This window comes from Alligator sinensis, unplaced genomic scaffold (assembly GCF_000455745.1).
Source record: "Alligator sinensis unplaced genomic scaffold, ASM45574v1 scaffold660_1, whole genome shotgun sequence".
NCBI classification, from domain to species: domain Eukaryota; kingdom Metazoa; phylum Chordata; order Crocodylia; family Alligatoridae; genus Alligator; species Alligator sinensis.
In genome coordinates, this window is record NW_005842237.1 from 529,223 (window position 1) to 546,870 (window position 17,648).

The 17,648-nt window shown below is 38.9% G+C and overlaps 1 protein-coding gene across 7 annotated transcripts in view; it reads right to left on the reverse strand.

Moving 5' to 3' along the window:
• Positions 1 to 13,104: 13,104 nt before the first annotated feature.
• Positions 13,105 to 17,648, reverse strand: part of GRM8 (glutamate metabotropic receptor 8) — a 582,624-nt gene continuing 578,080 nt past the window's right edge. For 4 of the 7 annotated variants that reach the window (XM_025208555.1, XM_006027359.2, XM_025208557.1 and 1 more), the window contains exon 11: positions 13,535 to 13,605. Coding sequence is in view for 3 of the 7 variants with exons in the window: in XM_006027360.2 (XP_006027422.1) it covers positions 13,556 to 13,605 (50 nt within the window). In the remaining 4 variants the exon portion in view is untranslated. Of the gene's footprint in view, positions 13,606 to 17,648 lie in introns of all 7 variants that reach the window. The other 3 variants (XM_006027360.2, XM_006027361.2, XM_025208558.1) reach the window with 1 other exon arrangement.

The window sequence follows — 17,648 nt, forward strand, 5'->3', positions numbered from 1 at the left end:
AGTGAGTATCTGACAGACTGCAGTTCTTTAATCTCTTTATGTAAGTCAGCACATAGCCATTTACACTGTATACATAAGAAGAAAATAGCAACAAGATTTTAGACGGCCTTTTTTCTAGGTGAGAAAAGTCTGACTTACTGTACAGACAAGGTGATAAAAAAGTTTCATCTTTAGTTTTCCTATTGATGTGTGTAAGGTATATTACTGATTTCAAAATCACCTTTTACCATGGAAAACAGATTTAGGTGAAGAAACTTTGGAAGGCTGAAGGAGAGCTGGTTTCCTCTGTACGGTTGCAGCAACTTTGGTTAAAGTCAAGTCACTAGACAGGTCAAGTCATTATAGAGACTTTGATAGGTTGAAGATTTCACAGTCTTCTTGGAAAACAAACAAAAAAAGATGAGTGTAGTAAGTCACTAATCACTGTATATGCAAAATTATTTAATTCCCATGCTTATGTAACCCACAAGTCAGCATATGATCCGCCCGGCTAACTTGTGGAGGGTATGAGTCCCACTGAGAGCTAAGCAACAAAATTGAAAGAGTTCCACCAAAGATATTGCCCCACCACAAATACCATTTTGCTGACTTGAATACCACCCAGGGAAAGTATAACTTTTGAGAATACCCTTACTAAACAGATGGTTAAAAGGTCTGGCTGGCACCTTGATATCGAGAGCTGCACCTGCAGCCGATCAAGAGGTCCCAGTTGTAGAATCCTTACTTATCTGTAACCCAGAATTAGTTAACTTAAGTGGAGAAACAGGATCAGTTAAAAGGAAATATGTCTGCATATAAACATTCCCTATCGATTCCCTATCTATTCTTAAAAATGTTGTGATTTAAAGAGATTTATTAGGAGGGAATTTTAGCATGCCTGTCAGTGAAATTCAAGTACAGTAGCCATGGAGTAGCCATGTAACAGAAAGCTTGAGAATGAGAAGCACTGCACAATATTCATTCAGTACACAGAACATTCAGAAAGTATAGTTTGATTTTTTTTAAGCATTTACTGGCATCATTTATTTTAGGTTTCCTCAGCAAAGCAATAAACATAACTAGTAAATGCATCAAATTAATCTTACTTTCCAAGAAAGCAAATGGCTTCTTTGTTTTTCCTATAATATTTCTGGTGTTGTTGCCGATGCTGCTGTTTTTCTCCTTTCTGCTTTTATATTCTTCTGCCTGTTTCAAGGAATAGCAGTTCATTTTTCTAAGTGAAGAAATAGGTTCTGAATCATCGTCATTCTAAACTATCTCCAGAACACACTTTTGAGGCAGCTGTCCAAAACATTCAGTGCTTTAGGCAATAATTTATAAACTACCATCAGTCTGGCATTTGAAATAATCACATTTTTGTTATTTTATCTTGCAAATTGTGCACTTCATAGGCATCATTCAGAGGAAAATACCTTGAATTTCAGATAAAACTAATCATTCTGTCATTCCCTGTTCAGACAGATGAAAATTCTCAGAAGGAACGATAACCTCTGTATATAAAAACGATTGCAACTTGTTTTGCATTGTCAGATAAAAAGCACCAACTACTGAAATGAAGAAATCTATATTAGGGCATCTCCAGAAAAGTCCATCACTTGATATTGACTAGTGATGAGCATACTGTGGTGACAGGGGTCAGCAAATAGATATACTTTTCCCTGTGCAATATACATTAAATATATATATATAGAGAGAGAGAGTATACTATACTATATACTATACTATAGTATGTATATTGCATACATTATATATTTTGCACAAGGAAAAGTATATCTATAGTGTGTATATGACTCCCTACAACACTGACACTGTTTAGGTGGGAGTCAAAATTTTATACTGTAGTGCTATGGTAAGCAGTATGGTATATATATATTATTGTATGTATTTAAATATGGTTAAAAAAGAGATCTTAACTAGACATTCCCTTGCTTTTTAAGGCCTTGTCTGAGCATTCAGCTCAAGCAGTATAATCTATTATTTACTGACATTTTCTTTTAGTTGGAATATATGGTATACGTATGTGTCACATATATACTTCAAAACTATCGAAATACACAAAGTGCACAGGCCTTGTAGTATAGTTTGTTGCACACAAATATTTTTATCCCCAAAATGCATTTTTCTTATCCTTTGTTCTTTTCTTTGCATTTGCCTTTATAAGAATATAAATGAAGATGATAAAATTTTATATATAAAACCTGGAATAAACTCAAAGGTTAATCCAGAAACTGTTAAGACTCGTTGAGAAAACAATTAGACATTGAAGCAGGCCCATCTGTCACGGAGATTATTGTATCAGGAGTTTAGAAAACTGTTTTTAAACTTGTTGAGTGCTAGCAATTTTTTCTATTCATGTTAGCTACAGTTCCTCAAACTAAAGCAATTTCCTACCTCTGTACCCAGAAGTGTTGTGTGGGTTTGTTTTATATCTTTGAAGAGCTTCTTGGCCCTACTCCATTTCCTGTTTGGTTAACATTTTCACAAATATGTTCCCTTTGATACTATTGTTCCTCCCACTGCTGTCATGCTAAGTCAGTACTTGGATAGAATACTGAGAAGAAATGCGTAGAAGCTACAGAAACTAGTGTTTTGGTTAGCTCAGTGGGCACCTTCCCAAAGTACAGGAACTGAAAAGCACCCCAATGTGCTGGAAAGAAATAAGATAATTTTTACAGGCAAAACATGCACAAAAATAGTAGTTTATTTTTTGAAAAATAAAACTTGTATAATGGAAGAGTTAATGACTGCAGTGAAGCTAAAGACACTGCAGGTGTGTGGCTTAATTAGGAAGTAGGTGGTCACAAACAGAGCACATAGGTTGTGACAGATAGAGGGAGCAAGTTCAGACCCCCAAAGACAAATAACAAAACTCTAAACTACTATTCTGTGACTCAAGCTTTGAAAAACTTTGCTTGCAGAAGATTTCAGCAGAACAGTATTTGATAATAATGCAAGCTTCCTACCTCACTATCATCACTAGGAATGGCAAATTCAAGGGAAATCTGCACATGCAAGAACTGGTATTTTCAAGTCAGTTGGTGGCATTCTTTACTTTAAATCAGTACAATATTAATGTATCAAGGGAGCTGTGGGTATCTGGAGATACAAAACCTCATTGTTCATTGCTTACTTCATTGTATAGACTTTTATGGTTCTGAACAGTGGGTGTGAAATGCTACAAAAGCAAGTGTGCCATTTCCCACCCACTTTGCACCGGATTCAATTTTTGCAAAAGGTGCAGTTTATGGAAAATGAGGACGTGTCTTTTTTTGGTAGTAGATAACATCACAGTTTTGAAAAGTTGTAAGAATGAAATGTCCTGGGTCATGCCTCTACAAATTAGGTTTGCTCGGCGAAATTCCAGTTTTATCTATTCCTTTCTATTTAAAATTTCTCCTATAGCTTCAAGTCAGTTTTGTGTGTATAATTTAACAGGGATTTTTCAGTGGAATAATTTCCTGATGGAAAATTTACTTTGCACAAAATCATTTTTTTGGAACAGAAGTGTTTGTGCTTTATGTGTTTTACGTTTCTTGGTTTAAAACCACTTTTGCCTTTTTTATTGGAATAGTATCCTCAAACCTGTAGCCCCTCCTCTTGTCAGATGACCATCTGGTAGATTGGTGGGGTTCTGCAGATTTCCAGGCTCCCCCAGCCTGTTAGATAGTTTGTCCAAGAGAGTGAATGCCAATGGCTCCCAAGTGCCTGATCTCTTGGTAGCCATTAGAACTCCAACTCCAAGTGACACGGTTCCCTGTGCTACCCAGACAGGCTGTTACCTGCTTGTCTGCCTGATCGCATGGCAACCCCTGGGAGCCTCAGATATGGGTTGAAAAAATCCAAATGAAAATACTATTCATTTTTTGTTCAAACAAGATTTAAAATCCCCATTTCATGGTGAATTTTGACATTTTAGTTTTTCATCCTGTGTCTGGAATCAAATTACCAGTTTATGACTGTCTAAAATAATTTGTATCTCCTCCTAAACAACTCTTGGCTAATATCTCTGAGAGCTGTTGAAGAGTTACAGATTTTCACCTTGACTTTGAAATTCACTACAGTGGAGTGTTATGTATGGATCATCCATACAATAAGTAACCAAAATTAGAAAGCAGAAAAGAAAAAAGGGCCAGAAACCATATGAAGTCCAGTAGGATTTCTTTTATAGGGAAGAACTCCAATACTATGTTGACCTATAGCAGCAGCAAAAAGATACTTATTTCTGAAAGACTCATTATTTTCTAGATACGTTTCTAAATAAATGTTACTTGCTATATGGTTGCCTACATTTCATATACTTGGGTTCATTTGTTCAATTATTATTTCTGCCTGATAGTTACATAAGATAACCAAATCTCATATGAAGCCCAGATCAGTAGACCAATCTAGCACTGCAACTATAGCTGGCTGCCAAGAGATATGTGGGACAAAAGGTTAGGCAGATTGCTCAGGAAAAGGAAATACAGAATTGACAAAAAAAAGAAGAAGAAATAGCTGCATCCATACTATCATGTTGCAACCTTTAATCTCAATGTTCAGTACTCTTAATGTTAAGTATTGTTAAATATAGGGTTCGTGTGAGTGCTTGAACCATTGTAGACCAGCTAATGCATGCTGGTCGGGCACTAACTGTAACTTTCCCTTAGGTTTTCAAAACAAAATTGTATTCCAAAGTCATCCTGCTGCCTCATCAAATATTAACTCTGATGACTCCCATCAACAATTCTCTCTTGCTTATCCTTTAAATGATAACTTTTATGCAGTGCATATGGATGAACACATGCTTCAGGGAAGTTGATGTCCCCTTGATGGAAGTTGTTATGGACATTTTAAGGTTGACAAGACTCTTTTAGAGAGGAAGATTTCTCCTTCCATTTGGGCTTTATTTATCACAACTCTGTCATCCCTCCTTTTCCTCTTCTCTTCATGCCCCTCTGAATATGTCATGATTTTTTACTTCCATCAATGTAACATGTCATTTGCATAACACAAACAAAAGTCTGGTTTGTCTCCCAGGGTGTTGTGGATCCTACTGTACTTCTAAACATTGTTTGTATTAGCTCTGGGGGACACTACAGCTTGCCTCTCTCTTCTCTCCTGCCCCACTGTTGAAAATAGTAAGTTCCTTGGAGCTAACCAACTGCTGTCACACTATACTGCCAAACAAGCAAAACTTACGTCTTCTCATTTGTTCAGTGTTGCAATACAATGGGAATACGCATGCAGTTGTCATTCTTCATGGAACGTATGAAGATTTTTCCCTTAACATTTCTAAGATGAAGTTTCTGAAAGTTTCATTGGTCTGTTCCTGAAGCAAGTTTAACTCACCAATAACTTTTAAATGTCTTCCAAGTATTTTAACTAGCACAGAATTAAGTATCTGATTAGAAACAGTGTCTTGCTTCCTTTAAACCATTAAATGGAAATGGACCAAATTGAATGTATTTTACATTCAAATAGCATTGCTTTTATTGCAAACACTTAATTCCACCAACAACTTGGCAGATTCCATGTCATATCTCAGAAATGTGAACCAAGAATTAAATTATTTGGGTTAAGCTTGAACATACTCAGTCTTATAGAAACAGTTCATAAATGAAGAACAAGTTTCTTCTTTTATCTAATGTTTTGCATTAGTCACAGCTATAACTATTGTAGAGTTGGCTACATGGGTTTATTGTTCAGGGCAAAAGTGAAACTGTGTAGTGAATTCATATATATCGCTTTTGTTTACTGAGTTATTTGAGTTTCCAGATGAATATCAGAGGTAAGATTCCCTCTGCAACTCACCTGAAAAAAGAAGAGAACAAGGATGTGTAACTTATAATAGCAGGATAATCACCATGGAACTGCTAGTCTCTGAATTAAAAAATAATTAAATTACCACTATGGCTGAAGCTGTTATTGGATCAAGTGCTTGTGCTTACTTTATTATGATTGAAGCTAGCCCTGTGGACATTTTAACCATATTATACAAATCCATATTTAGTTTTCTTAATTTCACCACATGGCATTCACCTGATGGCAGATGCAGTACTATATTAGGCTATAATTCTATCTCAATGGTTGACATGATGATGAAATATACTGCATCATGCATGTGCATTTTAAAATTAGAGCACAATAGCAGAATGTTATAAAAGAGACATTTTCCCTTTTTACATCACAGTAGCTCTGCCATCTTCATATTCTGCCTACAAAATGAGGCCTATAAACAAGGTAATTGTATTTCAATACAATATAGTTACAAATTGGATCCTTTAGGAACATCTTCTATCATATTTTCCCCTTGTTTAGTAATAAAAATGATCTCTTCAAGGAAAAGAGTTGGTGATATTAGTTTTAAAAAAACCCTACTGTGTAAATTGGTATTTAAGCATTTCTTGAAAAGAAGATTTTTTTATAAAGTGGCTGATTATAGCTTCTATATAACACAGTCTGTCTTATAAATGCTTCTTAATTTCTGGTTCATTGACCTGATACATCGAGTCATTTAGAATCTATTGTGTCTATCATGCAGTTACAAAGTCACATGACGCACTTGTTTCTGATCTTAGCTATACAGTAATTTAAGTCATGCATCCTTATGAGCTAGCTTCAGAGCACAGACACGCATACATAGTAATGGAATTATTAAGCAATGGACTCTTTCTTTCTGTGATCTGAATAGATCCCCTAAGCCTGTGTGATAAAGAATCTTTATTTTAAAAAATTGCTGAAAAAGTTACTATACCTATGCAAAAACTTATCTTTTAAATTTTGAGACCTCAGCTGCATCTATTAAAATTTTAGTATTGTTAAAATTCACTGGATTCAAATCACTCAAGTCTGACATTCTATTGAAACACAGGTAAAACACAGGAAATCACAGTTTAGATTTCTATATACTGCCCCATTGATGTGCAAGAGCCATGACCCACAGAATTACCTCTGATGAGATGCTATACTTCTTTTTCTGTCAACAATACCTTTAGCCTCTCTGTTGAAATAACCTTCATTCAAGGGTGCCAATTAATGTTAACTGCAGTGGTCGCTTATATATGTGTGTGCATTTGTGGTTTATAAGGGTCAGGTTATGACTTTAAGCCAAGGCCTGGATGAGAGTGAGGAAAGCTATGACTGCCTCTAGTCCAGGAGAATTCTGGCTAAGCAAGGGTTTACTACAGAGCCTACTCGAATCAGTGGAATTTTTCACCAATTGTTTGATCTAAGGCGGTGAGATTATATGTTTAAATTAGCTCTTGTTAAAGGCCCATAAAACTTGAACACTCATACATTCAAGCTCGTTACCAAATGCTAAGTGCCCTCTAGGCATTTTAAAGTTATGCCATTTCAGTTGAGGATTATCTTTGATCTGTGCTAGGCAGCTCAATTTAGCTTAACATTTAACTTCTAAATGTTCCATGGAGGTAAAATTACCAATTTCCAGTCCTTCAGTATCCCAGGAGGCACTGCTCCCAGGTGGACTAGCTGTCCTTCTGGAATCTGATGCCCCCATAAAGACAGGCTGGAGATGAGAGCAGTGCCTGATGAGTGAGGAAAGGAGGGAAGCGGGGAGTTGCTGGGCTTCATGGTGGGGCCAGCAGGCACATTCGGGTAAGCCAGAGCATTGGGAAGCATGGCAGGGAGCTATTTGGCTGCATGGGGGTCCAGCAGAATGCACACACACAGAGCCCTTGCCCCAGCGCGCGTGCGTGCACACACACACACACACACACACACACACACACATCAGTTTTGCCTTTGGCTGCTGTCACTATTGTACACCTGGTATACATGGACCACAGCAGCAGTGGAGAGGGCTGTCCTTGACTGTGCAGGGCTCTATGGAGCCTGGGAGCACGCAGAGAACCCCTCCTCCCTACTCCTTCCACTGCTGCTGCTTGGTGGCAATGACAGCCAAAGGCAAGTCTGAGACTAGTGTGTGTGTGCACGCGCATGCTGGGGTTGCAGAGGGGTGTGCACATATATGTGCTTGCACTGGGGCTAGAGGTAGGGGTGTTGCAGCTAGAGAGATGGTGAGCAGGACAGGTATGGAACAGACTTGTCATCTCATAGCCATGTCCCTACTCACCAGCCCTCTAGCAACAGGTCAGAACCGTGTACATTACAGAAGGTATAAATCCTGAATATGCAACTGGTCTAAGCATGTGCTAACTGTAATGATGACCTAGCATTCCTTAAAGGTTGTACATGGTGCCTGTAATGTGTAAACATCCTAATTCTAAGTGAAAATACCTTCTGTGGTACTGTGCAAAGGTATGACTTCTGAGAGCTCTCACAGTATGGTAAGCTTTTACATGTTGAACTAGGTCAGTGGTTCCCAACCTTTTTTAAAATGACCCGCTGCTGGGAGTGGAGTGCGGCGGTGCCCGCAACGGCGGCAGCCTGGGGGCGGTGGTGGGAGAGCTCTCGGCATGGGGCACAGCTTGTGTTTTGTGTGCAGCATGGCCAGCATTGCCCCTGCAACTCTCATTTGGGTTGTGACCATGGGAACCGCTGAGCTAGGTCCAGTGCAGAGAATATGTGGAGCCTTTGACTTATGGTCACTTCTGGAGGCTAAATGCCCCAACACAGGCTTTAATTTTATAAACACATGATTAGCCTATGGCAAGTGACTGCTTCAACAAGTGGCTTCTTTAAAGTCAAGCATGTGATTAACTGCGCATAGGCCAGGTGCCTTGGTGCATGCAATTTAGGCTAAAAATAGAGGGTTCTTTGGCCCAGATCCTTCAGGGTATTAGTTAAAGTAAGCTAAGTGCCAAATACTGTAAACAAACCAAGCCTTTTTTTTCTTGTCCCCAGACAAGTGGCACTTATGATGGATTAGCTAAAACAATTCCCCAACAGATTAATTTTCAGATATGCCAAATACTTAGAGGTCTTAGTGAGGGCAGTGGCATCTGGAAGGCCTTGCTAAGACTCTTACTGAGCAACCATTAAAATCTAATTCACATTCAAGCGCAATACAAATATTTTATCTACCTAAATTACTTGCATATGGAAGTGGCTGCGGATATTTATACATATGATCCAGGAGGCAGCAGGGGGTGGAAGGCTCGCTCTTGCTACTCTAATTAAAGTGCCCAGAGTGTCATGTGTTTCAGCATCCCCTTGCTGAAAAATGGCAGCAGGGGCGCTTTAAAAAGCTTGTTGAATGAGCTTTAGTTAAAGTGCCCCCACCACCATTTTTCAGCACAGGGATGCTGATACACATGATGCTGGAGTGTGCTGGACCATGGTAATTACCATGCTCCACCAGACTTGATTGAGTCTGCTCTGATGCTCTGTAATTACAGCATGTCAGAGCAGCCCCAATGCATGAATATAGGTGCCCTATGGCACTGGCCCATAGGACTCATGGATTAATAAAAAGCTCTTAAGTACTTGATAGGTGGAAGGGGTCTTCTTGTCCATCTAGTCCATCCCCCTGTTCTAGACTGGATCACATCTGAAATAAAAGGTTGCTTTGAAGAGAGAGTAGATTACTTTCACACCCCAGATGGGACTGGAATGCACAATGCAGCCCAGTACTTTATACATTAGGAAAGTGAGGCCAGATGAAGAACATAGCAATTGGCATTCCCGATTAAATCACAAGAAGCCTGATAAAAAGCTACTGAGCAGTAAAACATATGTTGACTCAAATGGACTTTGCATCAGGGTTTTGTGTAAAGGATGGTTCAGAACAAAAGAATACCCTGAAAGATTAGTGTGTAAACTGAGAAACTGTATTTTAGGACAGTTCTTTTATATATTCTCAAGCCATAGTATAGTACATAGAAGCATATAGTGCTCTACTCATCAGGCACATCTCAGTTTGTAGATTATCTTTCAGTTAGTTACATGTGCCTGGAAAAAAAGTTTCAGTGTGTAAGGTTTTCATTGTAGCATACATAAAACTTAAACAAAAAGAAAAAATGATTTGTAGTATATTTTTCAAGTGAAATTTGTTACACCTACTTTAATACTGTACGTGCCCAGTTTTAACCTGCAGCTTCTTTGTAAAGCTGCATTAAATAGCACAATATATAATGAAAGTGCTGACACAGTTTTAACTATAGCTTCATGAATGGAGATGCTATAAAACAAAGAGCAGAATGAGGCAGGCCCAGAAAGCAGGCTGCATAAAAAGAACAGGTGATGCTACTTTTTCCCCCTCGTAAAGAGGGAATGAAGAATTGAAGCAGCTGCATGTGTATTCAAAAACACAACCACAGACTCTCTGGGGTTTTCTCTTCTTATTGCTGACTGACTTTCCCAACTTCCCATAAAAAGGGACCTTGTAATATAAAAGGAAAAGTATGGTAGAAGAAAAAATTTTAAAGCTCATTCCACTTTATTCTTCTGTTACATACGGGCAGCAATTTTTCCTCCAAACCCTTCATGTCATTCCTCTATTTTAGTGCAATTCTTTTTGGGAATAGATTTTTGTTTTTTATTACTTATTTACTTAAATTTGGAAGAAAGAAAAAAAGTGAAAAAATATACAACAGGCAAATTCATTAAGAAGAAAATACTATTCCTTATTCTGTCTTTTTCTGGTTCATTACTAAGGTTGCCATGCCTAAGACAAAGTTGCATTTATCTCATATGAACTCTATCCTGCATTCTTGAAAATTAGGGTATGCTGGGTTTTCCATTTACACAGTGAAAGTGAGATCCAATAGAGCTATTTCCTCTTGATTACTGTGGATTCAGTTCAACAATGGGAAACTCAATACATGAGATAAACAATGTGGAATAGAATATACTTAAATAAGATGAGCAGAAGATGGCCCTGTTTCTTTGGTATTTATTCCACTGAGTTTGGTATGTGGTTCATACCACGGAGAATTCTGGCTTTACTTAAACAACCTAATGTGTCTGATGTCTCTGGGGATTACAAAGGTGCAGTGGAAATGTCTTTTTTAACTGATAGCCATGGAAAATAAACAGAATATTTTACCCCAGAATCTACAATCTGTTTTCACTCTTTTCATCTGAACAAAGCAATATGTTTCATTTGGTAAATCTGCTTCAGAATCATATTTTTTTTGGTCAGCCATAAGATTAGCATTGCTCATATAACTCATGTTAAGAACTATTTTCATATGAATAAATTTGTGACTAATCCTGCAAACTCCTATTCACATTCATAATCCCACTGTTAGTGTGAGTAAGTGTGTATATGAAGAGACATATAATTGCATGCTTCCTCCTTTAGAACTTAGTCATGAGATCATCTTATTTAACCTGAAAAGTTGCTTATACAGACCATCAGGATCAAGCCCATTGTTCTCTAAGAAGCAGATTACTTCTTAGCCTTGCAAATATTGAACTTTAAAGCTGGCTGGAAGATGACAACTCTATTTTGTGAAAACTTTCAAGGTTTGAAATTTATTTTCTTGTAGAATGCAAAGAAACCTTTCAGAGATTTTCTGTAAAACAGAATTGTGCTGACACATTTGTTTTCTACAAGTTAATCTTCTTTTTCTCTCTCTGTTTTTATTATCTGCAAAGTCCACCCTGGACTTGAAAAACTGTCTTGTCAAAATATTTATCTAGATCAATTGATTTTATCAAAAAGTTTCTGACCAGCTCTATTGAACTTTAAACATTTATGTAGTTCCCACATATATGTATGCTACTACTCATATGTTTAATGTTAAGAATGTGTGCTTACAGGGCTGGGACTGTTATATGTGCTCACTGACTTTATGACATATTCAATAGAAAAAGTTATTAATCCATGATTCTTTTTCCCTTCTTCTAATGGTGCCATTGCTTGGTGAGTGATAATCAGTCATAAGCATGTCAAGTGAACGCTACTGAATCATTCAAAGTCCTGTAATTCAGGAATTCAAAGACGAGGATAAATCCTTCCTAATTGCTCTTTGGCAAAGAGCTTTGGAAAATGGCAATTCACCAAGGGGGCAGCTGATTGAAGGCAGTTTGCTAGCTGCACAGATATCTCAAGATGCTCACTGCAACTAAAAGTGATTTAGTTTCAAGCACTTAAACTTTTCTTATTATATAAACTAATCCACTGAAGTCTCCTTATTTAAGACATGTTACAAAGATAGAGCTCCTATCAGAAAGAAGAACAATGAGCCATCCAGGCTAATTCAGCAAAAAGAATATTTAATAACAAACTGATTGTGATGACCCATTGATTTGATGAATGGTAGATACTGTATGGAGTAGAAAACTCTTAAAGCGCATCATAGACATAGTGACAGAGTTGAAAGCCCCTAGCAATCTGCTTTTAACTTGTCTGGAGTGGTTTATTAACATGATAGATCTCTATGCTGGTTGTTCTCTCCCTCCTTTTTTCATATAGTAACATCTAAAAGCCTAGCACCATTAACTATTAAATCATTTGATTCTGAATATTAGCAGACATCAAAGTGATACATGAATACCCATTTCTTTGATTCCTGAAAGAGTTGATAAGTTAATTCACATATTCACTTGCCTACTGCTTTCCAAATATTCCACTGATTTCTACCTGTTATTGCTAAGGCACCCATTAATGCAATGTGGGTGTCACAAGTGGAACACAAACATAGGTGGTAGTGGAGAATCAGAACTATAATTGGTCTTTACAGGTAATAATGTTAACTTTTATTATAAGGAATCCAAATTTTTAATTTTTATAATCTTTGCTATAATTATCTGAAAAGGTTTGCTTATCTATTTTTTCAAAAGAAAAAAACAGTTGCTGAGTCATGAATGATAAGCACAACACCAGAAATGTTTCATTTCACAAAAGCTTATAAAATGTATTTACTCTGGGAAAAACACCCACCAGAAATTTGAAGAGAGTCACAAGTTTTTAACAAAGAAGTTCACCTGTCTCAGGGAATACGCGCACACACCACGCCCACTCACACACGCACATACCAACATGCTTATACTTTACACTGCATTCCTCTGATGCCATGATTATTTCTTTTATTTATATACCCCACCTTTACTGCACAGTCTAAACAAACAATAGACAACACTGTCAGGACTTAAAATTCTTTTCCTTAAAACTGCAACGAAACAAGTCTCAACATTTGCAAAACATTCCTTTATTTTTAGAAATAAATTATTTTGTATAAAAATTTGCATGCGTCAACCATTGCATTTATTTTAGCACAACCCAGGGATTCAATTCAGTCAGCCATCACAAGAAACAAACTCATCTTGTTGTACGAGTTGAACAATGTGGGACAGGAATGGAAATTCTCACAATCACAAAAAAGTACTTACAATTATAACATCAGACATGGTTTATTTCAACAGCATTTTTTCACAAGCTAACATTTGTTTTCCTTTTGTGATTTACTTCCTTTTGTGAGTGAACAGTTCAGAAGTTTGATACTCGGTCTGTATTTTATAAAATTAGGCTTTTTCCTCCCCTGCCCTTTCTGATTTTAGCTCTTAGTTAATCCTTATCCTTTAAAAGACTGACTATTGATTCAGCTGTGGTCTACAGATATTTTCAAGACTGAGTTTTTGGTGATGGTAAAGTCATTGTTTTTAAGTTCACATACTGCAGGTCTTCGTTTGTGTTTCTTGTCCCTGTTCAGTTTGTATGATTGCTGTAGCTCACATAAGTCGTCTTGTTAGAGGAAGCTGCAAAGCAAAACACCAAAGTTATGGTTCAGGTTTGAAAAACAAGGAAAAAATGTACATATCACTTTAACTGTAGTATTCAAGCATACCAGGAACCCCAACACAGCCCCTGTTCAGGACAGTGTTACATTATGTTCTTAGGTTTGGGCACATACAGGGCATGTCTACACAAGAAGCTACAGTACAGTGCTCACGGTGCATTTCTTTAGTATTTGTATAATCAAGTATTAAATAAATGTGCAGCAACTGGAGCTACTGTGCAGTAGTGCTGGTGAAAGCCTTTTACGTGATACAACTGTACAGTAGCCTAATAATACTGTATAGTAGCATATTAGCACAGTATTATTGCTACTGCACAGTATTATTCAGCTACTGTGCAGTCAACATCTCATGTAGATGAGATGGTGTTTCTGGTGTTTAAATATTGTGCTATACAATAACATTGAATTAAGGTGAAACTCTGTGTTTTGATTACACTTTGTATCTCTGTGGGTAGGACACAAAAGAGTGGAAGAAGAAAGGGTCTGATAAAGGCCTACTCCCAAAGGTGTTTCTGCATTTTATATTTAATAGTCATTGGAAGAGAGACAGCATTGGGATAGGTTCTGCCCCATGAAAGGGCAGAGGCAGAAGCTACAGCCCCTTCATTCCAAAACAGTCACCATTTCACCAAATTATGTTCCCTGTGGCTTGCTTTCCTTCTGGCAACACATTTCTTCCATTCTTGGCTGCCCAATGCTCCAGCTTGAAAAGGAAGGTGAAAGGGTACTTGGGCAATGCCTACTCCATGGCTTTGTGGTTAGAGGAGTTTGCTGGAAAGTGGGAAATGCAGGTGTCTCTTGGGGGAAGGAGGGTGGAACATAGGTCTCCCACTAGACTATTGAGTTAAATGACGGGAGAAATCCTCATTCTCCCAGTCAGAAGTAATATTTTTTCTGTGGACCCATCTGTAAGGACTTACGTGCCATTAGCTACAAAACCCAGGCAGAACAGGATTGCCACAGAGCATATGTGGCCTTTCTGAGGTCTCATAAAGACAAGAGAAGCCGCCAATGTAAAAACAGAATCTAAAATCTGTGCAAGTGCCAATAATTTACATCTGGACACAAGTATAACACTCGGATGCCTTTATGCCAAATTGGATTTGGTCCTTGGGTTCTAGATCCTATTCAGTTCCTAAGACTGCTCTGGCTATTTGAACCTACATCAGCCATTTCCCATGAAAAAGCTTTATGTACCAGATTATGGGGCTAGCTCTACCCCTCCCAATGAAACTGCCTATTTGATAGTCAGGAATGAAGACTCATGGGATAGGTCAGAAGGAGAACAAGCAAGAGGGCATTCTACTCTGTGGTCTAGGAACCTGAGTATTCACCTGGAACGGCGTGGAACAGGAATGGGCAAAATGTCAAATCTGGCCCACAGGGCTGTGACAGCATGGGTCTGTAGAACTAGGGCTCTGCTCCAGCCCCAGCCTCAGCCCTGGCCCTGTGCTGTCATGGCCTCATGATCCTGGGATTGCCATGGAGATCATCCGGGAGCTACGCAAGCAGGGTGTGTGGCTGGGAAGAGAGGGCCAGGGCCAGGATCTTGGGGCAGTGATGACATGGGGCTGGGGCAGAGCCATGATCTCCTCCCTGCACACCTCTGCCTGCAGAACCTGTGCTCATCGCAGGGGCATGTGGGCAGCGTATTGCAGCCTTGCCCCAGCCTTAGCCGTGGCTCCATGTTGTCACTATCCCAAGATCCTGGGATTTCCCAGGCCCTGCCCACTATCTTCCTTCCAGCTGAATGCCCTGTTCATCTGCACAGGTCCCATCCCCTGGAAGATGGGCTAGGGTGCCCAAGCATCAGGGCTGGGTCCAGTGGGAGCTACCAGAAGGATCTGCCACTGCAGAGGCTGTAGGAAAATTGAGTCTGCTGTGGGCTGGATTTTGCCTACCCCTGACTTAGAAGGGAAAGACTTCCTTTTTTCCTTGGAAGAACCCACAACTGGGTTTTTGCTCCTGTTCTAAATGCTCTTTATGTATTTATTATTTCATACACAATACATAAATGGCATGGGGCATGAGAATAGCAGAGCCCAGGGCTTCATTCCTTCAAAAGGTCATGTCTAACTCACAAGTCATGGAGTCAGGTTCCATCTTGCATGGTCTTCTGTCCCCATGGTGGCTGCATGCCTTTCTACCCAGTGGGAAAGCTTCACAGGGAGATGCCCTCTGTCTTGTTTAGGTTGGAGACTTTCTCGGGAAGTGGGAAATGTGTATTCAAACTCTTTCATATAAATGTAGTCCTTAAGCTTAGATCTCCCACTTCCTTCTCCTCCCTTCACACTACTACGATGCTATTGGACAAAAGATGGATGGATAGTCCTCTTTTCTGTGCTGTGTTTTACTGTATCCTGAAGTAAAATTTTCTATCAACTAGGCATATTAGTTCAGGTAGGCATCTCCCATTTAGTCTGACTCCTGACATAAGGCCGCCATTGTGGGAATAGGAGAACAATGCATCTCGCTGGATGGAATAGTATTGATACACATTTTTGTGGTAAATTGTAACAAGAAGCCCCTTCTTGCCTGAACCCCCCATTTTGTGCATTTCTTTTTCCTTCTGAGTATTGGCAGAGACCTAGCACACTCATTGCATGGGTGTGGCAAGGCTCAGAGCAGGCCAGAAAACTGAAGTGGCTTTCTGTTGGAAAAACCTACAAACTACATGTATATGTAGCTCGATTGAGCTAAGTGTCACTAAAGAAAACAAAAGAATTAAATATCAACTTCAAAAATGGTAAATATATCCTGGTGCTAACCTGTCCCCACTTACTGTCCCCAGTAGCCTTTGAGCCTCACTAGCTCACATTGCATTTTTATATATTTCTCACAATGCATTTTTATATTTCATCTGTCTCATCTTTACCAGGTCATTTTGTATTTTATATTTTATACTTTTAAACCCTTAAAGAATGTAGTCCCTGTAGAATGAAGTTACACCCTGGACCATTGTTAAAAATTGCATTGAAATTGTAATTGTACAGTGATAAAATCTACTATATTGGGCTGGTCCCCTGCGTGAATGCAAGTATGAATTACAAATCAAGAACTTCTGGCTGTTAATTGACAATAGCCTAGCCAGAGGAACTTACCATTACAAAACTCTACTCTACAAACTATTTTACGCTAATCAAGCCAAGGAACTGATTACTGGAACTGTGCACCCACCTTATTGACTATTCCTGTAACCCATGACAATATAGCCATTGAGTCAATCAAGTCAAGGGTGGACTCCCAAAACTACACCATGGGGCGGAACCCCAGTGACTGTGACTGATAGTTGTCATGCACTACTCAAGACCCATGTGGGACAGCCAAGATGATGCTGGGGGATCACACACGTCTGCCAGAAAGGGATAAAAGGCAGTGAAGTGTGACCCTCAGCGGCACCCCCCTCATCCAGCACCCAATCTACCGATACAGAAGGACAAGCAGGTGACCCCCTTCTGGAGAAGACATCATCCTGGAGGAAGCTGACCATTGACAGCAGACTCCAGGACCCCAGGTAGGTATAAACCAACATCGGTGCTACACTACTATTGCAGCAATTCTGTGTGTGTGAGTGTGTGTTAAGGCAGCCAGTACCCCTCATAAGTCAAAGTTTGTATTTATGATTTTATTGGTAACTTCACATCCCGTACAATAAATTAGAATTCATTATAATCCTGTGAGTCGGTCCTTTGTAGCCAACAAAATGGCTGCTAAGTCTTAGACATCTTTTAGGTAAAATAGGATAAAGCTACCATATATATTTACTCCTAGACAATAGCAGGGAACTTTAATGGGTTTGATAATGTAGGGTGTGTGTAATACACTGTGAGTGGACTGTAGTTTTATTTGGATGATTTAATCTGTATCTTATCTTCAAATTTTGTGTGTAAATCACTTTCTTATTTCCATTGACTAGAGCTAGCTGGGCAGCTACTAGTGAAAAATCCATTTGGGAGGAAGGCAGGGGAGTAAAGAGCCACCACGACTCCTGGCACTTGAAGG